Source organism: Cyphellophora attinorum (genome assembly GCF_001299255.1).
Source record: "Cyphellophora attinorum strain CBS 131958 chromosome Unknown Contig5, whole genome shotgun sequence".
Classification (NCBI taxonomy): Eukaryota; Fungi; Ascomycota; class Eurotiomycetes; order Chaetothyriales; family Cyphellophoraceae; genus Cyphellophora; species Cyphellophora attinorum.
This window is the reverse complement of record NW_017253233.1, coordinates 235,656-256,897: the sequence shown is the minus strand read 5'-3', so window position 1 is coordinate 256,897 and position 21,242 is coordinate 235,656. Positions and strand designations below refer to the sequence as shown.

Sequence of the window (21,242 nt, the reverse complement as noted above, 5' to 3'; positions counted from 1 at the left end):
GCAGGAAAGTAGGAGTTCTTTCTACAGTATCGCTCTGCAAGCGACCATGCGCGAATGTCCGCTCTGCTATGGATGCTTCGCAGCTTTGGTTTTCTCGGCGGACCTGTTGTCGGTGGTGATGAGGAGGTGACACTGGAGCTTCTCGTCTGCGGCATTCTTCGAGTCCCTTAAGCATGATAGTCTGTAGTAAGTAGACAGCACGCTGCGGGTTGCTAAATCTTGGCCCTAATCGAGGCGAAGACAGTAGTGCTTCCACCACAGCGGCTCGCGCCACGGAGATTCCCTAAGGGGCCAGATCTTCATAGGCTGATTCGGCTATTTTGCTTCATGGTTTCAGGAACATCAATCCGGTTGCCGGGCCAGCTTGCTTGGGAAGCGCTCCTGTCAATCCATACTGTCCTTGAGCAGATCGTCCTTCGTTATTGCTTCACTATTGCTTATCATGCTCGCCTTGTCGGAGAATTGATGTCGATCTGAATAAAGCCATTTCGAGGGTGGACATCAGGAGGAGTCGATATGCATACCGTCGGAGGTAGTCGCAAGATTCGCGTCTAGGACGACATCTTGAAGTGGTCGGCCTCGGGCTCTTCTGAACGGGAAATAGCGCTTGGCCGGCTTCACTGAACGGCAGTCATCGACGGTTGAATTGCACCTGGTGCACAGTTGTTGCGGTCGTCTTTCGTTTTAGATTTCGGCACAAGTGCTCAGCTAGCTCGTCACTGATCAAAACGAATCGTGGCTTCAAATGCACGGAACCCTTCTCGAGCGATGCAACCTCGAAGTGTCAGGCAAGTCTTCGCACGTGGCTGAGTTCTAGAAGCCCTGCCAGCAGGGATGTATCAACAAGAAAGGTACGGCCCTGAGTTGCGCCATTCGCAACAAGGATGAGCAGAGTAGATTATGCTTCTACATTCAGTCGTTCAGAGTTGATAGCGTCATCGTCTCATTTCGTGATTTTCATTAACAAAGCTCAGGGCCTTGCACGTCAGCGCGATGTTCTCTCAATTCAGGTTCGAAGTCCCTTCAACGGAAACATCGATGTCGTTCTGGCATACTTTTATCCTCGAAGCCCAGGCGTGCGCGAGGTGGATCACGTGATATCACCCCGCAACTTGAAGTGAGCAATTCCTGTGCCCCGCACATGCGTTTCTGCTGCCGTTCGTGCAAGAGACCCAACCGTTCATCTTGATATCTCAACATTGGATAGTCGGGACCGTCAAGCAATCATAGTGTTGCTGCAAGTGAAATAGCCGGCCGACGTCTATGTCGATGAGGTATGGCTCAGTCAACCGAACGACCATAGAACACGCCTGCTGGCGTTCTGGCATCTGTTGGACGCACACGTGCTGCTTCTTTGGTCGAACGGCATGGTCGACGACACTTCTTGCTCGACTTCGGGCATCTCCAATCGCATCCGAGCACTGACATGCCGCTGTCCGACATCCAAATGAATGGGTCAAACAAACAGCAGCGAGCTCTCGTCAGACACTTACACCTCATACGTTATCGTAAATTCATCCCTCCCAAGACTGGTCTCCCCATAGAGTCCCGACCACCCAGAAACGCCTGAGTTCTGACGCTGTGACACCATGACCAAGAACCTCCGCTCCGCCAGCCTGCGTTGCTCTGACGGCTGGCGGAACCCGGCTGAAATGCCACCCAAAAGAAACGTCACGGACTTTTCACGTCATCTTCAAATTCATCGATGATGATAGTAACTTTTCGAGTCTTTCCCTCCACTCGTCTTACCATCTGATATTCTTGACGGCTGCTGCTTTTCTAATGTCTTTGTCGTTTTCGTCGAGGCTTGCTGCTGTGATGTCGTTGAAGTTTTTGTTTTCGATTTCGAGTTCCGGCTCCACTGTACCGCCAAACCATGTGATAGAGCGTCGTCCATCTCAGCTTGCTGTGTTGCTGTACCACAAACAAGCAATTGCAACCCTCACTGCAACAGAAGCTCGGTCCAGCTAAGGAATGAGCTGTCTTCACAATCAGAAACTTCTCTCGTCGTCACCCGAAGACAGGCGACTTCAGTGAAGAAGTCTGCCGGCCATGACGATTCCGAAGGTTTGCTTATTATTTTCGTTGGGGTATTGTTTCGGTTGAATGGTGCTTTTCCGCTGACGACTCGAAAGCGAACAAGACGACCTCTCCCTCGTAAACAGTTGTAACAGCAGACGAACCACAATTTAGCTACTCAGTCACAAATAAGCAAGATCAAACAGCAGATTTGCAAGCAAGAGGTTGTCAAGATAACCAGCTTAAGCAAAAAAGCTGAGGTAGGACCCAAGATGGATACGATAGGCAGGTACTTTACTCATGCCTTTCCCGGAGCACCGAGTATCGGCTGGGCCAGGGATCAGGCCTGAGACCCTCGGCAAACCACCGTTCGAGAAGAGAACCTTGGAACGATTAGGGATCCATTCAGTTGATGATGCTTGCGGGCGGAACTCGGTTTTCACATGCCTCGAGGAGCTCGATTCGATTTCTTTCTGCATCCTGCACGTGAAGAATTACTGGCAGTCAGGCAGCTGCAACATAGTCGACACTCCTATGAGATCGTGTGCCGTCGTCTGCTGCGAGGCTGCACGAGTTCCAGGCCAACGGATCTGCGAAGATCTGCAATGCCAATGCCCTACTTGACATAGTTGACAAGCAAAGGTAGGAATAATATCTGAAGGTACGGTGCATCTCCGCCTCTGTCTGCGTGTCGAGAAACATCTGGAGTAAGTTCTAACGAACGGGTGTAAGCACCCTTACTCTATGTTTCTCGACACGCAGACAGAGGCGGAGATGCACCGTACCTTCCCACTGATAGCTGTTGCCAGCGTAAGGCAGGCACACCGGCTGTTCGAATGAGGTGTGGAAAGGTACTACGCGCGGACTGCGGTGGTGGGAAGCAGCAGTCACCGCATGCAGGTGGCTGCTGCCATTGCGCGGTGGCCGAAAGATCCAGTCTGCTTTGCACATGCGATGGGTTGTATGTACTGCACAGACGGCTGGTCTTGACCTTTGACATGTCCTCTGTGCCAGCGGGCAGCCCGTGGTACAGATAGAGCTTTCAGCTCTTGTTCCAGCTCCATCCCGCATGGTCTACCAGATCCCCGGTAGCATGACAAAGCGCTTACGCTTGTACTTGTCGCCAAATTCTTTGCGATACCGCCTTTCCTTTTTGCTCGCCCAACTAGCCATCTGTGCACCTGAGGCAACCAGGAAGACCACTACGCTCCAATTCAAGCCGCTGATCAGCCAAACGCCTACCCACGAAAGGACCTCCGTAAAGTAGTTTGGGCATGTGACCAAGTTGAAGAGCGCTCCTTGTGGTATTCCTCGCTCATTGCCGCCCTGACTTCTCAAGTTGCGCAGCGTGAGATGTGTAGACAGGTTGCCAAGCTCGCCGAATGCGTACAGGGCAATGCCCGCAAAGAGTAGTGCCTGGTTGGGAGGGTCTTTAGCTGAGGATGACGTTGGCGAGTAGATCCAGTACGCCATGTTGACGCCACTCAGCAGCCAATAGTGTGCTGAGTTCTTGAAGATGTTGCGGATGGGCATCGTGGCTGCACTGAAGCGATGGATGAACAGCGTCTCGAATTCGCGCTTGACGAAGTGTGCTACTATTGCGACCAGAGCCGTTTTCTGCATCTGTGATTGCGCTCCGGTGCCGCCGTAGATGTGGGCTGCAAGAGCGTAGAACAGCGGGTGGATGAATATTGGGGCCAGGTACTCGATGACGAAGACGGTTCGCCAGGCGATCTGAGGGCCCAGGTCCTTCACGTAGATGGTGCTGTCATTGCGTAGGCCGGTGCTGTGGACTGTGGACGTCCCGTTGGGGATGTGAGAGCCATCGGAGCCTTTTGTGACACGCAATTGATGTACTGAGTATCGGGATTTGGTGGATAGAAGACCGTAGAGGTCTGCAGCTGTAGCATCGGCAGGCACGGACACCGCCTCTGGGAGAGACTTGATAGGCTTGCCTAGCAGTTATTAGGAGCTGATGGCTTGGGAAAGCCTCTAGATCGGAGGACGACAGGGTCATCACATACCTCGTGGGCGGATCTGGAGAGTGATGGGCTTTGACATAACGGGCTGGTTGTAGTTCTCTTCGTGCCAGCACACAAGTAGGTAAGACTACGGCAGATGAGAAGCGCTCGACCACCTGCAACGCATAAACATGTAGTGCTGACCCGCGACTACATGTAGCTAATGCTCCAGGCTCAATGGACCTCAATGGGAAGCCCGAATCAAAATCACGAGGCGTAATTTACGGCTAACGGATGTAGATTCTCCGCGCCGGTATTACCATTTTTAGTTTACGCGACCTCAGTCGACGCCTCGTCCTGAGGAACAGTATGGCACATCGAACATCGACCGCCAACAACAATTCTTGCCACCATCACACGCTTACTGGTCCTTCTGTCAGCTTCCCGGTCCCCAGTAACACCTGGACGCGATTTCGCCATCATGGGTAAGGGCGTCGGCGCATCGACGGCGATGAACCCCGTTCGACTGCAATCTGTGTCGAAGCTCAAGGTCCGTCGGCCACTCACGCAAGAGGCCAGTCCATGCATGGGCCCGATGTCCGCCATGCTTAGTGCGTTATCTATACTATGTGTGTTGAGCTAAAAGCTAACCGGTGTAGATTGCTGGGCCTCATCTGCCTCACAGACTGCCTCTGGCGCCATGCAGTGCATGCGCGCTTGAGCAAGCGCTACGCGAATGTATGGACTTCAGCAAGAAGCAGCCACCCAAGAAGAATAACATCAACTACCATCTCTCAAGGTTATATCCGAAAATCAGGGGGCCGCAGAAGAAGGATGGTGTACTGAAATGATGAGATGCTAAATGGGAATTGAAGAAGAATGCAGGCCTTTGCGAAGAAAGGATGTCAGAATCTCAATGATCTCGTGGGAACATTCATAATGCAAGTCTGCCGGACGAGCGATCTGACCCGGCTTGCAAAAACGCCGCTCCGAGCTACAGCAGTTCCCTTGCCGAAGATACACGCTACTGAGATCACACGGGACCTGGATCGATATCTCCAGCAACAACGCGGATTGCACTGCAGAGTGGTCTGTGTTTGGTGTCGCGCATAGCAAGGACGCCAGCGCGAGAAGCGCAGATTCAGTCGTATCACCCGCGTGCTTAGGCGAATGCGTCTGATACGGCAGTCTGGACGGCTTCTCACCCACGTTTCACCACACTCCGCCGAGTCGTTAGTCTCCGCTGTGTTGGGCTGGTAGATATAGCAACCTTGCGGCAGATCGGCTGTCGATGGAAAGTTGATGAGAAGATGAACGATGAGGGATACGGAGTGCCAGTGACTGAGGGTTGCTCGTCACGTGTACAGGAGAAGGCAGATATTCAGGTAGTCTGTGACAGGCCCCAGGGCGTCTATCAAGTGAGACAGATGCATCACAGGTACGCACCTCCCACTGGATAAGCAAACAAATCCCATATTTTGAAACGATTCAACATTCTTTCGCAAATCTCAGCCCTGTGTTCGACCTGTCATACATTGGCAGACTTTCCGGCTGGTCACTACTCGCGCCCAATGCAGACATGTCGTCAATCTTGCCACCCGAAGTCGTGTTGATGGTGATGCAACATCTGCACACCAGTCCAGATCCTGAAGATGCGCGCGCACTCACCAACGCATTGTGCACTTGCTCGACATGGCGAGATATTGGGATGGATGTCCTGTGGACCGACATCGTTCTCGACTCCCCAGAATCAATGCAGAGTCTTTGCGATGCTCCTGCAAGCTCCGGCCTGATCAGAACACGATCTTTGACTGTCACGTTCCCCGAGCAATGGTTCCTGTACGAAGATTTCGGGCCAGGGCGTGGGATTGTATACCATGTTTCACCCACGACGTATTGTATGGAGGCCAGCGAGGCCACACAGGGAGTACATCAAGCGTTACGGGCGCTATCTCAACGACTGCCTGCGATGAGCGGCCTCGAAACCTTCTCGTTCCGAATTCAAGCACCCATCATCACGGCTAGACGACCGAACTCGCCAATGGAATGGCCGCGAGGCTTCTTCATACCTCACGACATAGTTCATGGAGTCATACAATCACTACCACCATCAGTCCGTCATCTCGAGCTCGACACGAGAGGCGCCGACAGGATCTGCGAAGGCCGCATGGATCTGGATGTATGCGCGGCGTTGGCTGATCGCCTCCAAGGTCTCACCAGTCTTCGCCTACGAATGCAGCGCATCTGTCCTCAGCTATTCAGGCCATCGACCAGTCTGCGCTCGCTGATTATCAATACCATCGACATAGCTTGTGTCACGCTCACCTATTCATGTCAAGATGTTGTACCAGAGAAAGACCGATTCCACCCAGTTCTATACTGGAAAGACCGTCACACCAGACGCGGGCATTCAACCCGAGCTGAACTGGTGCGTGCACTGCAGTCATTCCTTCCAGACCTTCCAAATCTACAGAAGTGTCTGGTTGTTGATGCAGAGCGTTTTAGATACGGCAGGCGAAGTGTAGGAATGCTTCATGTGAGGGATTTTATCGGAAATCTTACGACCACATTTCCAATCTTTGACGTCAATGGTCCGCATGGCCCGCGAGGCTGGCAGATCCTGCGCATACCTGCTGAGCAAGGCGACAGCCACGATATTGCCGGTGGCATTGCTCGACTCGAAGACATCGCTGAAGGCCGTCAGTGGCAATCGACTATGTCCGGATTACGTCTGCCAACTTCCCTGAAGGATAGCTCCGAAGGCCGTCGTCACGCTTGGGTGCGGAATCAAGATGCGAGCTTTCCAGCCGCCAGTACCGAGATCAAGATGCTTCATGCCGACGAGGCGGTCGGGCCATTCCTGACAAAGAGAGAATTCATCGAGCTCATCAAAAATGAGTCCGTGGCAAGCGACGGGATCTGGGGCGTCGAAGTCTGGTCGCACGAAGACGAAGCAGGCCGCCTACTGGTGAATGTTCGCGTAAGCGAAGGAGTCGATGACGTCGAGCCACTGCTACGGGATGAGTACGAGGGAGATGATGAGCATGGAGACAGCGATGAAGAGGACGACGAGAGCGACGAAGAGAGCACCGAATTTTACGACACGAGCGACGGAGAGTACGACATAAGCGACGAAGAGGGCGGTGAAGAGGGCGGCGAAGAACGCGAGGAAGACAGCGATCGTGTTTCGGATTAAGTGCCCCGGTGCAGGAGTTTCAGGCTACTCAAGGGAGACTACTGCAATCGAGCAAAATACCTAGGTACTTACAGATAGCCAGATGCCAAAAAGGCCGATGTTGCCATCAACGTCTGAAACGCCGCCAGAGCAATCAGGATTGAGGTATAGATGTACGTAAGGCGACAAGCTATCTAGCACCGCGCTTTTTCACGTTTCACTGTATTCAATTTCGTACTCGGGTTCCTCCAGAGGATCGAGATGTCCACAGTACTCTTCGAATTCAGGCGGTGGTTTACAGCGCTGAATCCAAGGTTGTTCTACTTCCTCGGCAGTTCTGCCTTCATCATCAACGTAATCCCAATGCTCAATGTCAAGCCATGGCTCCTTCAGGATCTCGTCAATTGTAGCTCTGTCTCGCCGGTACCAGGTCAGCATACACAGGAGCAAGTCCTCAAAGTCTCGCGCTTCGTCCTGGTCAAGGGCGTGCGGCCAGGGGAGGGAGTCAGTGGGTCCAGAGAGGCTGTCGTCGTCGATGTTGTTGTTGCCGTCATCGCCTTTCCTGTCGCCGTCGTTGCCAGCGTCTTCGTTGCTATCATTGCGGTGAAAACTGTTGCGGCTGCTCCCGGCGTCTATGAGTGGCTCATTCTCGCCATGCGTAGCGCGTTCATGGTCACGATGGCTATTGGTGGCGCCGTCATTGTCATCTTGATCTGTTGACTTGCTCGTCTGGTCAGCCACAGAGCCATCACTTTCTGAGAGCTCAATCGAGAGATCACCATAGCGCCCTATCCTGGCGATCCGCCACCCCAAGACAACGTCCCCAACGGTGAAGTCTGGCCCAATACGCATACCGAACTGATCGGGCTCAAATTTTCTTGAAGCCCAGTATGGCTGGCGAGGTGGCAGCTTGATACAACGATTGCATCTGCAGCGAAAGGGCAGTTTCTCGAGAGCGTATATCAGACGTTTCACCAGTGCTTGTACGCAGAGCCTTTTGGCAGAATGCCGCAAGTATCTGTACAATTGCAGCATCAGACGTCGTGTCTTTCGCCACAGAAGCGGAGGGGAGGCTTTGCCGAGCCGGTTTGCTTTCGCAAGCCGTTCGTCGCTGCGCCTGATCCACGGCGCAACGTAGAAGAAATCTTGGTCGGTCCCATTGTCGAGAATCTGAATTCGACGTCCAACCAGGAAAGGGTCATCACCGGTATCGCCTAGCTGCATCCGCCACCAGTCCTCTGGCATGGGGCCAACAGCGGTGGTCACAGCAGCTCTCATCTCCCAATCGTTGAGGCCCGACTGATCTATGCCATTTCGTTGTTCGAATAGCTTTTCGCAGGAGCGCAATTCGAAAATGATAATGGCCAACGCCCATAGATCTGATACCTGTTCGGCTTTCGACCTGTACCACAGTCCCTCTGAGTCTCTGAAACGTATCATTTGGGCAGGTCCTCCACGGGGTCCGATGTTATCGTCGCCGAGAAAATAGCTGTTGCCAAAGTCTATGCACTGTATCTCCGGCAGCAACAGCCCGAGGGCTGTGTCTTTTGAGAAATCGATCGAGTCGAAAAGTATCTCAGGTGCCCACATTGCAGCTGCGCGCTCAAATCCTGGTCTGACAGTCACATATTTTCCAGATGGTCGGCCGAGATTCTCAAAAAGTTCTTCTTCGGTCCAGTGATCAAAGTTGCGAAGCTTGAGGGCAATATTACTTGAATTGACGTCGGCCCATACCAGCCCCACCTTATGGAACACGGCCATTGCTTCCGTAAGCTGACGTGCGAGCGCTCGAGCGTAGTCAGGCCTCACAGCCAGCGAGTGGCGCCTGAGAAAATCCAAGGTCGGTCCAGTAAGCCCCATGACGATGTTAAAGCGACGTGAGTTGTTGTGGTGGTGAGTGGAGTGAAAGGCTTCATACATAGGAACAAGATATCGTTCGGCGTCTTCTGGAGAAAGTGCTAGCCTCAGGCGATCGTGTCTTCGCAGTTCAGCGACGGCATTATCACCAGATCGGTCCTCTCGAAACATTTTTACCGCGACATATCGATGCTGATCAGTGTCTCTGCAGAGCCATACAGTGCACGACGAGCCCCAACCGAGCTTGTGCAATACTTTGTATTTACCGGCGAGCACAGTTCCCAGGTCCATGGCAGGCAAACCTCCGGGCTTGTAGCTTTCAAGTGGTTCATTGAAGGCGGAACCAGGCTCATACCACTGTAACGAGACATCGGCCAGTTGAGCAGGGTCATGTTCAGGAACCCCGTTGGGTTCGTTATGGATGTTCAAGCTCCTGGTTGGTGGAACTGCTGGGGGATTGTCGTGATTATCGGATGTGGTTCCCACGGGAGACTGGCCACTGGTCGAATCTTGTTGAGTCTGGCAGACCCTTGCACCCGATGACCTAGCGTCTGTACTGGCACCCTCTACTTCTTGGACTGAGATCACCGATGCGGTGAGGACAGGGTCAACTCTGTCATTGGCGCGGGCCTGCGAAGTCGTGTCGCTACGCATCTGCTCCTCCACGACATCGACGGCTGGCGTAGGTACGTTTCGCACTTCCGTTGAGGTAGGCAGAGGAACGCTGGGGTCAGGTGCTGGCGGGCCCACATTCAACGTGCCAGGATCTGGTATGGAGAGCATAGAGCTCAAGCTTGAGCTTGATCTCATGTCGTCCTTGTGTTCTTCGGGCGAGGTCTCCTTTGCGGAGCGACCATCTGAAGGTGGACCAGCGACAGCGGGAATCGCTGGGGCGGCGGGGCTCGTCGTGATGACAGATTCTCCATGGACAGAGGCTTTGTGGGAGCGTGTCCGCCTAGCGATTGGCTCATCGATGAGCAGGTCGTCATCGTGGGTTGTCACCTCTCTCTACAAGCCAGTCAGTCCCAAATTGCAAACCTGGCCCACGGCGCTTCGCTGAAGCAGCACATCTGGCTGAGGAGAGGCGTTCTTCAGCCTTACCTTTCGCTTCACCATATCTCATAGCACAATGAAAGCTGTAGCTCGGTGTGGGCTATATTTCCTCTAGAACGCCTTGTTATGGATTCCACCAGTTATCAGTGTCCGCGATACAAGTCGAATCGCAAGCCTGCTTGCGGATCGAGCTTGTATTTGTTGACCACACCATGTCGACAAGCCGGTAGACAAACACAAAGAAATGTCCATGTCCATGTTCATTGTCCGTCCAGAGACAAGCGAGTTCTATTGTTAGCTCGTTCGACTGCATCGCACCTGTGCCCATCATGCTTTCTTTGTCTACGTCGACAGAGCTCCCAGTCTCGGGATCTTGTGCACGCCCAGCAGATATGAAGCCCTCGCAATGGCGTAGAGGCTGACAGAGTATATTCATACATAGGAAGTTGCAACAAAATTGCGAACGAGAGTTGTCGGGCTGGACAGGATTGTTTCTTGAGTTAGCTGGAGCCAGCAAATCCGACATGGCAAGTGAACGTGTATTTCAAGACTTTGCCAACCCCCTAAAATTTCGACGACTTGCCAAAATGCTGCGCGTACTCTCGCCAGCGCTCGCACACGCGTGTCTCCACGCCCGCATGCTCCATTTCGATACCTGTCGTAGATCGCCACAAAATTGCCAAGATGGCGAATCCTGTGCTCAAGCCGTCACCTGTAACCGCGGACGCTCCCAAGCCAGCGGCATCCACGGTGACCAGAATCATCGACGACCGACGTGACGCTGTCCGTGCTCAGCGAATTCCATGTGATGTCGGAGAACGGGAGCCCACTAAAAGTCAGCTTGGTCACACAAGCAGTGACATTACTCAGCCTGATCCTGCTGCCACCGCAGCCACCGAGCCAGCCGAGCCCGTACTCAAGGCTGCCACTGCTACAGCTCGCAGCAACTCAGAGTTCGCCCCCTCCGAAACCGAATCAAAGACGTCGAAGCAGTCCACTTCGGTAGCACAGACACAGACGTCCACAGAGGAGCAGAACACCACAAACAAGACCTCAGCGCCGGATCCGACTTCTCCACCAACATCGAATGTCGCAGCAGCGGGAAACGTTGGCAAGCGCCTACCAAAACCGACGGTACCCCTCGCACAGACGCTTGCGGAAAAGAAAGCCCTCGAAGTCGGATATCCGCCCCCGCGCCCTGGCGGCTTTCTCTTCACCTTCGCAACCAGCCCGCCAAAAGATGACAAACACGAAGACATCATGACAATGGCTTTACACTTCATGACCAACGCTGAATACCCGTCAACCCACCTCGTGATCCGCAATGGCGCCCATCAAACTAAGCAGGACAAGCATAAGCATCTCACGTTCACAACGATGGACTTTGGCGGCAACTTCAGAACTGCTCATATGTATACCTGTGGTCGCAAGAAGCCATTCTGGAGTGACCCTAGGAAGAAGAAAGGCCATCCTAAAATCCAGAAAGAGTGGGCTTTTATGCCATACTCGCGTACGGCGCTTCCAAGCGACGCATCGTTGGAGGAGCTCAATGAAGAGTTCCGCCAGATAAGAGCCCAAGAAGCTGTCAAGTACCAGATCGCTCGCTCTGCATTGCACTCCGGCAAATCGATGCGGCGTTCATATGGCGTCACGAAACCCAAACCGAAGAGCGATCCGTTGTCGAAGATATTTCGTGGCCAGAGCGGTTGTGCTTGAGGGATTCGGAGCGAACCGAAGCGACTGTTGTCGAAATGTATGCATACCATGAACTGCTCGGCGCAACGACTAATCCTCTGTGATAGATCAACCCGTCCCGACCTGGAAATCGACACGTCGGAGAGAGTGCCATTGTTCCTTCATCCTGCGAAGACGATTCGAGCAACACCCCCTGCTAGCCGCCCAAGAACGCATATGCAGTGCTATAGTCGCCTGTGAGCATGCTCATCTGAAGAGGTCAGATTTTCGGACCCACAGAGCATGATATTGCCGGGCCCGACATTCCGTCGATCACAGCTCGAAGTGAGGCAGATATGCGAGGATCGCAAAGACGCAGGCAAAGCTGGCGCAAGCGCCAGACGACGCGCACATGCAGCACATGTCAGCGAAACACAAAGCCGAAGACAAAGCACGGAGTCCGGGCGACTAGCTCCCATACTCAGAGCCAGGAAGTGGCGGAAAGGGCTCTTTTAAAAGACAAAGCAAATGCAATAAGTAGATGAATGATTGTCTGCATGATGTTGAACACGTGTAGAGATGCTGTGTGCTCTGACTTTGACGCTATACCCTGTGAGTCCAAGTGGCAATAGATCTCGCGCTCATTGGTCATGTACTACCTGGGTCCCACAGACTTGAAGAGCTCCCACATCTGACCTGTTCCCATCTGATGACACTCACTTCCAATCGCTGCTGAAGCACACAGATATATGGGCCTAGCATGCTGTACATCCACCTCTTTGATGTATTCTGGTTGTTGCTTTAGCGCGGATCTGTTCTCTTTTCCTGGTCTCAAACTGTCCACAGCGGAAGGCACACTCCATGAAGCTGCAGTCAACCGAGCTCGGACCGCTACCCGTCGTGGTCTGCACAGATTTGGACCCATGAGTGATCGAGAACCGGCCCACGGAGCTTCGTTTGCTACACTACGGGTGATTCAGTGACGAAGTCGTGCGTGATGGACCTGAGACTATATCGCAGCCCACTAGTCAACTCATGAGCTGAAAGCCAGCTATCCGAACGGATCGCTGTTGCTTCAATGCCACCAAAGGGCCCGGTTATACCATACAAGAGCGTCTCGGAGCTTGTTGGGCCGCAGTGCCCACCAAATGAATGAGGACAGGGCGATTGTCGGGTCAAGCCCCGAGTTACGGTCTCAGCATTTATCGGCATGAATAAGCTGTTTAACATTATGCTGCATCCTGCCAACTCAGCTATTTACTTCGGAAAGGATTCATGGACCCGAATCAAGAGTCAGACATCCAATGTATGCTCTCGCCGGACCGACAGGTATCATATTTGCACGCTCTCAACTCAACGCCAGGGATATGACTTTTCAGAGTCCCTTCGTATCAGTGGCAACATGTCAACCCTCGAGATCTTTGGAAGTGAGAGTCTCATCGCGTTCGTCCACTTCCTCTAAACGAGGTCGTGTTCGCGAGTCTCTGATGTAGACGCGGAAGCCGTTCGAGACTGCGCCGTTGGCCACCAGAATAGATCGCTCTCGAGCTTGTCTCCAGGTCTTCATGCTTCAGACAGGCTGTCTGCGACAGCCGCTGCTTGCAACTATCCCAACTTCACCTCTGCTCAAGCGACCCCGACTTTCAGATCACGAAAATCAATTGCATCGTGCACTTCTTGCCGCTGGCGGAGGTATCCCTCTGCTAGTTCACCGTCCGGTGTCTCATACTCCAGGTGGTCCTCGTTCGGGAATACTCCTGTGCGGTGCACCACAAAATCGAAGTAAAGCCGCATGCCCTCCCATTTAGGTATGATGCGGGTTTGGACGACCATGCAGCGCCCTCGGGGTGTATGTTCGACGGGGAAAGTGTGCTCTCGATTGCTCACCAGCATCAGAAGCGGCGTCAGCTTGGTGATACCCGGTCTGTTCTGACTATGAGACGTTAGTATGGTGGTCAGGGGCTGCAGAGGGGATATTCACTTGATGTCGTCCATCACCAGCTTTGGTTCCTCAGTCTTGACAAACGGCATTTCGAGGTCGACGAATTCGTCTTTCCCCAGTGGGATGTCTTCCTCAGCAATTTCAATCCATCCATTGGCTACTCTGCTTGAATCGAGACGATCTCCGATATCGAAGTGCCAGGTCACGCACCCGTCAACAGACACCTGCACAGGACCCTTGTGTTTTGTGTACCGTGCTCGCTCGGTGGTCCAGACAGTTCCATACGCTGCTCTGGCAATCTCTGCGCTTCCTAGATTTCGGTCAATGGCAGTAAAAAGAGCGCCGAGGGCGGTCATGTTACTGCAGACAGATGTTAGCAATCGACGTTCGATGCACACAGCCACTCAGCTGCCACAGAAACGACTTACTCGGTGTTCGCTGTGCTCGTCTTCACTGAAGCAGATGTCACTGTCTCCTTGAGATGGTTGATCACAAATTGCGACCTACTTCCTCCGCCAACGCAGTACATCTCTACTCTCCTTCCGCGCTTTAGGAATCCTCCTCGTCGCAGTCGCTGGAGCTGGTCTGCAATGGGACCCTCCAGCCCGCGTGCGTACTCCGCTAGGATGGCCTGCATCTGTACTGGTGAAATACTCAGGTAGTTGCCACCAATCCACGGATTCCCCAGATCTGGCGGAAGGCCTCTGTCGCTGCGATCATAGTCGACAGTCACGCGATCATTGCTGTTCAATTCGAATTCTTGCTTGGCGACCTCGAATCCACGCGTGAACGGCTCAAGCAACACGCTCTTATCGGGTTGGCCGACCGAGAGCTGAGCAACCATCCTGTCAAAGTCCGGTCCAATGATTTCAGGCAGGTAGTGTTTGAACGTTTCGTTGATTTGCTGCGAACCCCAGAAAGAGCCAGTGCTTTGGACAAGGGTTTTGATCTTCAGGTGCTCGCCTTGGATCACCTCTGTCGCGGTCAAGTCTAGGGTACCGGCTCCCAAGTCGAACACGAGAAGTACCGATTCCATGGCTCTGGCGATATCCTCTGGGCCTGCGTCTGATGTCTGTAGATGCCTTGCCACAAGGACGGCAGCACACTTAGCTTCAGAGACGATGTGGACTGCAGGAAACCCTGCCTTGATCAGGTATTCGCGATATTTGTTGACCATGGGGACGGCATTGGCCCATATCTCTGGCACAGGTGCTGCCACTTCGGCTTTTTCCAAGATCTGGATAGTGGTCTCTGGCGCGCAACCGAGGCTATCATGGATTTGACACTTGGCTCGATCCCAGAACCACGCTGAAATGCCCTCGATAATGTCTGCTGCGGTGTTCAGCGTGAAGACATGAGGATCCGAATTGTGGAACAGCAGAGGTACCTCGACTCTCTGGCCTTGAAAGCGAGCAAGTGTCAGCTGAAGTCGCTGCAAGATCTCGTCGGCGTGGTCATGCGTCAATCGACTGTATTCGTCTGTGTCGTCCCTAGGACCAAGCACTTGATCTTTGTAGCCTTCCAGTAAGGCCAGCTTGGGCAGGATGAAAACGTCGCTTTCTGTAAGTTTCCCATTGCGCAGCTGACGTTCTACCTTCCTCCCAACGTACAGAATATTCTTGTCTTGTTCCTCGTCCTTGACAATGGCGGCGATCATGGGACTTTCTCTCTTCTTCTCGGCGAACTCGACGCTTTTGACATCTAACTTGTCACTAGCACGGACTGTGTTCCCACTAGCTTCTGCCCAAAGAAAAGCACCATTTCTGGTGCCGAGGTCGTAGCCACCAACGAGTCTTGATCGACCAGCCAGGAGCCGCTGTACCTGAGGGCTGTCCTGCCTAGGAAGCAGACCTCGTTGCGACACTGCAAGGGCATCCTCGGGTCTGGATATCGTAGCAGTCTGACGTGGACGTTGTCGGGGTTGACGCTGGCGAAGTTGACGGGGACCTGCGCTGTGCTGTGCTTGGTGCTGTCCGATTATGTTGACTATGTCGCAATGAATTCCTTTGTCCCGGCACTCAGAACAGCTATCGGAGCCAGTGTTTCCATCGCAGGCTCGATGACGGCGTCTACAATTGGTGCATATGATCTTCTCCTGTCGCCGTGGCATTGTGTGGATGTTTTGCAGATCCGACCTGGACGGGCGATGAGCCTACGACTTGACTGCGCGTTGACGACGGAAAGTGGTCAAACATCAAATAATTAAAAGACGAAGTTGGACTTCAATTCTGAGCCGACTTCACGTCTTCAACAAAAGTGGAGACTGCAAACAAGACACGGCTTTCTGAGACTTGCTATATCACGCTAGCGGCTCAATGTGTTTGCTTCAGGATTGGATTCACCTCACTCGTTATGAACCCTACGCAATTGGTTTGACGTTTACTTAACCTACCCGCAGTTACCCAGAATTTTCTCTACTCAACCGTCCTTGTTCTCCCTTCGTCCTACTCCACGACGAAAACATTGCTTTGAGCCGCATCGCACACCCTCTTGGCACCAGTCACCACAAAAGGCCGGAATCTATCAGACACCAGAACCTCAGCCTTCCATTCATTACTTGCGTAGTCCACAAGCCGACGACTCCGGCAGGACTCAGCGTCGCCACGAAGTTTGCACTTCTTTGACCAGGGCCGTGTTGCTGTCAGTGAGGCCTTGCCTGCTAGTACAACAATGCCCAATCAATTCGGCGGAAAGAAGTACGGGTCTTGGGAGGAGATGACAATCATTAGATCTCTTGACGAATACAGAGACCAACGTAAGAGTGCGGATACTTTAGATGTTGATGGCATCCTGAAGAAGCTCTTGAAGGTTCTCACAGACGATCGTCCAGATGGCCAAACCAAAGAATTCAGCGTTGCTAGCATCGATCGTCACGTGTACAAACTCGCAACATCTTACGGCAAGGAGCCTCATCTGCAGACCAGACTGAGCCTGTTCGCCCACGGATCAGCAAGCTTGGACTTGAACAAGTTCCCGGACGGCACCTTCACAGCAGCAGAAATTGAAGCCAACAAGGACATCGATGCATGAAATCTGGAAGCCCCCACGGAGACAGCGAGACACACTATTCTCAGCCCCGAAATGATGAGGTGTCTGATTGAGTATCTGGAAGAGGAAAAGGGCGACGATGGTCTGCTCATAACCGATCGCCATGAGGCTAATCGGCAGGCTCTTGCTAGACTTGAAGAGCAGTGGCCAATTGAAACATCGGGAAAGATAACAACGGTTCACATCGAGAGGCAATTCGAAAACATTGCGAGACGTTGGCATTACGGTCCCACCATCTCAGGCGGCATGTCGTCTCTCAGAAAGTACCTCTTCCGCCATGGCAAGTCCGCCATCGACTACCGCCTGGCCCGTGCAGGGGTGTTCTCTAGAGACGAGATTGCTTCGTGGGAAAGTGAGAAAAAAGCCGAGAGAAAGGCCGCAAGAGCGAAGAGCACCAACCCGACAAAGCGGCGGAACCTGGCCGATGAGCTGAATTGGGAGTATCCTTCTCGAAAGCATCAGCGCGCTGCCAGTATTCCAGACTCGGACTCGACCAACCAGGACGCAATAGCAAACTCTGTCGAGTCTCGAAATCTCGTAACCCCAAGTGGACACGGCAGCGGCGTGCTAGTATCTCTGCAACACTTTCTCACCAATCCTCCTAATCCAACAACGTTAAAGCCGGAGTTCATCGCTAGTGAAATGTCCTTTATCAGCCATTCTATCAACGCCACCGTGTTCAGACGCCTACAGGCAGCAGACATCAACACGAACGGTCCTGTTATACTGAGCTTTGATCAGCTAGACCACGATTTCACAAAATTGTTGGAGAAGGTCTTGGGCTTCCAACGCTCAGAATTCGACAGTGGTCGCGAGAGATTGAATGAGCTGCGGGCCGAGAAATATCTGCCCTTGGAACACTTCGTTCGGTCCTTAGTCGGCGCTGCGTTGACGACGTGGGTGTTCCGCCGTGACCCCGGGGCAGAAGAGTCGAACAAGACACTGGAGATCTATCGACAAGTCGTTGGCAAGATGGGTTAGTACCTGTTGCAATCGATTGGAGAAACCTTACTGACATGTACAGACACTAATCTTGCTATGCACGTCGACGCTATAGCTCGGGAAGTTTATCTCACCCAAGAAGTGGTCCCAACAATCAAGCAACGTGCAAAGGATTTTGCTGAACGACTCGACAATGTCGTGTTCCGTTTCATAGAGCCACCTTCGTCCGATACACGACACAGAGACGGCGAAGGGTTTGATTCTAAACATAGCATCCCAACCTATGGGGAAGACTCCGACGACTCTGAGGACGAGATCACTGTACTGGAACAGAGAGTCGCCCATGCCCCCTCTGTCTCTCCAATCACTCCACCACGCCGTAGTCGACGTTCAGAGGGTGCGCCTGGCAGAGACGACGTCCAACCACATTTCACCACCGAATGGAAAGCTTCGTTGGCAAGGATCTTCGAGAGAGCATTCAACCTTCGAATCAAGATGGAGCAGAAGGCTAGTCAAGCCACATACACCTTCGAATTTCCGTACCCAGGTCAAATCTACGACGAGAGCAATCGAGAGGGCCACATTGGAGCGATACGCAAGCAGCGTCGAGTCATGATCGGCATTCTCCCGGCCGTATACTATGTGACTAAGGATCAGGACGGTCGTGAGGTTGATAGGATTGCTTGTGCTCCGCACAAGTCCTTTGACTGCTGATGAGATCAAAACCGCAGTTACTCGAAGGCGACCGGATAGCGCTGCCGACTGGCTGAATGCCAGTCTCTGCTCTCTTCCAGACCTTCGAAGCGAGCTCGCTACCCTGGCACCTCGGTCAGCATCACATCAAAATTCGACCGCTTCTCCATTGCTCTTCGCCCTTGACGCCCCCCACGGAAGCTCAGTTGCATACTTCGCACTTTATATTGCTTCTCAATGGACAGCAATGGCGCGAAATGTTCACATGCAGTGCCTTGCCGGGTCTTGCGGAGACTCGGATCATCGACTGTTGGACTAAAACGCCTGGCATGATTAGCAATCTTTCGCAATTGCCAACTAGGAGGGCCTCATTGGCAATACCGGGCTAGCTGCAGGCAGATGGCATGCTGTCAGGGATATGTATGAGGTCAGACGACTGCTGGTGTCGCTGCGGCATTCTCGATACTGATTATCAGGCGCCTAAGCAGCTGCAAAGAGCACAGATTGAAGCTCAGGATCAGTCTTACACTAGACCTCAAAGTTGGACTCAGGATTGGACTCAAAATTGGACTCATCGCGCACCTCGTCGATGCTGTTGGAAATTCTCTATCTCGTGTCGTAGTAATACAGCCGCAGAACGAGCTCGGAATCGCAGTGTCTATTCGTTCCCACTTCCGACCCCGTCCAAGCTCTTCACCTCATTCCGCCAGATCTCCGCATATTGCCTCATCTCCTTCATACAGTCCCTGCCCTTCTCCTTACCCTCACCTGCATCGCCACCGCCTCCAGCTCCAGCCTCACAGCCTTTCAAGCTGACCACAAAGTCCCCTTGCTGCCACATGCTGTCATGATGCCTCTTCTGGCCTGGGTTCTCAGGATCCTCTTGATCGCCGTACTTGAAGTTGTAGCTGTTGAGCATGCGCTGCGGTATAAGGGCCAACTTAGCAAGAACCGTTGGGTGCCACTGTACGATGTGTTCGAGAGCGTGCTGTTCGGCTTTCTGGAAGGCGTATGTCCGGTATAGTGGGTCGAGCCAGGCATCAAGGAGGAAGAGGGGCCATGAATTTGGAGACGAGGCAGCTGCTGCCGCTGGAGACGGAGCATTGCGTAGGATGAGCGAGGAGTGTGCGAGGTTGTCCATGTCCTGGCTCAAAATGAGGTGGACATTGACAGGCTTGAGGTGTGAGAAAGTCCGGATCACGCTGTCTGGTGGAACAACGGGGACATCTCGCTGCATAAGGGTCGTGAGATTGTTGAAGATGTGATCTGAGAGGCCGAGAGCCGGGTTCGTGATCAGCGAGTACGCCGAGAGATACCAGACATATGTGGAACGCGGATACAGAGTAAGGGTATGTCTAAGAGCTGGCACCATGGACCAGGATGTTGGCGATGGGGCGATAATGGACTCGTATGTTGAAACATTCGTGAAGAAGTTGACATGACCCCATCGTCGAGCGTAGTCTTCTCGGTTCTCTTTGACAATGTCTATGAACTCCTTTGACTGTCTGCTTTCATCGAAGACCGTCACCATCACGACCGAGGGATTGGCTTCGATTTCAGTAGGCTCGGGAGCTGTGCCACCCGTGAAGAGGGCCTTGTACAGAAGGTAGAGCGTGGCCAAGACGAGGACGATTGATCCCATGCCCTGCATTTGTCGTCTGCGCTGGGCGGCATTGTGCAAGTTCGCGGCACGAGCAAAGGGCGGAGGTTGCGATGTCTTTCGTGGTGGGAGTGCGAAGTGCATATTCGCGGCCTCTGCTGGTGCTATCGCAGTATCATCGCGTATGTGAGGTGGAAAAGGCACTACAGCCTACACTGTCTACCCCAAGGCGTGAAAAGGCGCAGTGAGGCATCCGAAGGGGTGCATTGTTGAAATGAGGTTGTACGAGGGAAGTCGCTGCGCCGCCCGATCGGGACTAGCGCGACAGCGCGACAGCCTGATGTTGGTTTTGGCATTCTCATGTGTATATCTATCCTGCCGTCTTTACGCCATGACTTCACTCGGTCAGGTCGCTCATCTATCTCGTTACCATATCATGAACATATGTACTGCGTCGATCGAGATTCTGGTCAACAATACCACCAGAATAACAACTCTGCGACATTTCGTGAGGTCAATGACCCCGAGCGACGTAACCGAGCTCTATATCTTCTGCAATCTAGGTCTTCGGGCAGCATCGTCTAAGCGGCCTAAGACGTCGAGTCATGCTCGGATATCCCAGTTCGAACCTGGGTGCTGTCGTTAGGCCATCACCCTTCTGCCGTACGATGCTGGCGTTGGGTATGGCCTAAGCTTTTTGCGTTTCTGTCCTTCGACGCCTGGTCAATACAGTGTGTGACACATCATGGGACAGGACGGAAACTTCAGTCAATCTTTGCTGCGATTTACGTTGAAAGGCTCTTGAGGTAAGCCCTAAGGATCAAGGTGGACTTGGGCACTTGCGACCGCAACAAACATGATCAACTTCACACGGCTGTCACCACGAGTACCACGTGCTCTGTCATGACTGTCTGATGCAGAGACGTTTTCCGACGGACCTTTGCTCTGTCATTGTCAACGTCCTGCCCACGCGCACATCTGCGCGATGTATACAATCTCTCCTGCCCATTTGGTGATCTTCTCCACTTCCACTATCTACTGATCTGCACTCTCCGCTACGCACTTATCAGCTTGGCAACACACAAGACCGATCGGCGACCTGCCATTCATGTACCCACTGACCAGATGGATTTTGCCAAGTTCGCTTTCCAAGGCACGGAGATGGATCCCGAATTTAGTCGGCAATGGAATGCTGAACTCCGCAACACCATGTGTGGCACTCGGCACAGGCCGATCTACCAAGCGAAGTGTCAGGGCACCACACTAGTCGCTGGTCGA

The 21,242-nt window shown here is 53.1% G+C and overlaps 9 protein-coding genes across 9 annotated transcripts; 5 read left to right on the top strand and 4 right to left on the bottom strand.

Moving 5' to 3' along the window:
- Positions 1 to 3,093: 3,093 nt before the first annotated feature.
- Positions 3,094 to 4,080, bottom strand: AB675_6750 (putative enoyl; the record flags this gene model as incomplete). The annotated part of the gene is made up of 2 exons (XM_018147063.1): positions 3,094 to 3,974; positions 4,044 to 4,080. 2 exons carry the CDS (start codon positions 4,078 to 4,080, stop codon positions 3,094 to 3,096), a joined length of 918 nt encoding a protein of 305 aa, XP_018003421.1.
- Positions 4,081 to 4,461: 381 nt separating this feature from the next.
- AB675_6749 (uncharacterized protein) lies at positions 4,462 to 4,831 on the top strand (the record flags this gene model as incomplete). The annotated part of the gene is made up of 2 exons (XM_018147061.1): positions 4,462 to 4,530; positions 4,640 to 4,831. 2 exons carry the CDS (start codon positions 4,462 to 4,464, stop codon positions 4,829 to 4,831), a joined length of 261 nt encoding a protein of 86 aa, XP_018003630.1.
- Positions 4,832 to 5,559: 728 nt separating this feature from the next.
- Positions 5,560 to 7,176, top strand: AB675_6748 (uncharacterized protein; the record flags this gene model as incomplete). The annotated part of the gene is made up of 1 exon (XM_018147060.1): positions 5,560 to 7,176. One exon carries the CDS (start codon positions 5,560 to 5,562, stop codon positions 7,174 to 7,176), a length of 1,617 nt encoding a protein of 538 aa, XP_018003311.1.
- A 189-nt stretch (positions 7,177 to 7,365) lies between these two features.
- On the bottom strand, positions 7,366 to 10,128 carry AB675_6747 (uncharacterized protein; the record flags this gene model as incomplete). Its single annotated transcript, XM_018147059.1, has 2 exons — positions 7,366 to 10,020; positions 10,114 to 10,128. The coding sequence occupies 2 exons, from the start codon at positions 10,126 to 10,128 to the stop codon at positions 7,366 to 7,368; spliced, it is 2,670 nt and encodes an 889-aa protein (XP_018003502.1).
- Positions 10,129 to 10,749: 621 nt separating this feature from the next.
- AB675_6746 (uncharacterized protein) lies at positions 10,750 to 11,781 on the top strand (the record flags this gene model as incomplete). The annotated part of the gene is made up of 1 exon (XM_018147058.1): positions 10,750 to 11,781. The coding sequence occupies one exon, from the start codon at positions 10,750 to 10,752 to the stop codon at positions 11,779 to 11,781; it is 1,032 nt and encodes a 343-aa protein (XP_018003176.1).
- Positions 11,782 to 13,365: 1,584 nt separating this feature from the next.
- AB675_6745 (uncharacterized protein) lies at positions 13,366 to 15,338 on the bottom strand (the record flags this gene model as incomplete). The annotated part of the gene is made up of 3 exons (XM_018147057.1): positions 13,366 to 13,672; positions 13,721 to 14,041; positions 14,110 to 15,338. The coding sequence occupies 3 exons, from the start codon at positions 15,336 to 15,338 to the stop codon at positions 13,366 to 13,368; spliced, it is 1,857 nt and encodes a 618-aa protein (XP_018003437.1).
- A 1,013-nt stretch (positions 15,339 to 16,351) lies between these two features.
- Positions 16,352 to 16,711, top strand: AB675_6744 (uncharacterized protein; the record flags this gene model as incomplete). The annotated part of the gene is made up of 1 exon (XM_018147056.1): positions 16,352 to 16,711. One exon carries the CDS (start codon positions 16,352 to 16,354, stop codon positions 16,709 to 16,711), a length of 360 nt encoding a protein of 119 aa, XP_018003547.1.
- Positions 16,712 to 16,762: 51 nt separating this feature from the next.
- Positions 16,763 to 18,385, top strand: AB675_6743 (uncharacterized protein; the record flags this gene model as incomplete). Its single annotated transcript, XM_018147055.1, has 2 exons — positions 16,763 to 17,705; positions 17,754 to 18,385. The coding sequence occupies 2 exons, from the start codon at positions 16,763 to 16,765 to the stop codon at positions 18,383 to 18,385; spliced, it is 1,575 nt and encodes a 524-aa protein (XP_018003308.1).
- A 637-nt stretch (positions 18,386 to 19,022) lies between these two features.
- AB675_6742 (putative alpha-1,2-galactosyltransferase) lies at positions 19,023 to 20,108 on the bottom strand (the record flags this gene model as incomplete). Its single annotated transcript, XM_018147054.1, has 1 exon — positions 19,023 to 20,108. One exon carries the CDS (start codon positions 20,106 to 20,108, stop codon positions 19,023 to 19,025), a length of 1,086 nt encoding a protein of 361 aa, XP_018003297.1.
- Between the last annotated feature and the right edge of the window lie 1,134 nt (positions 20,109 to 21,242).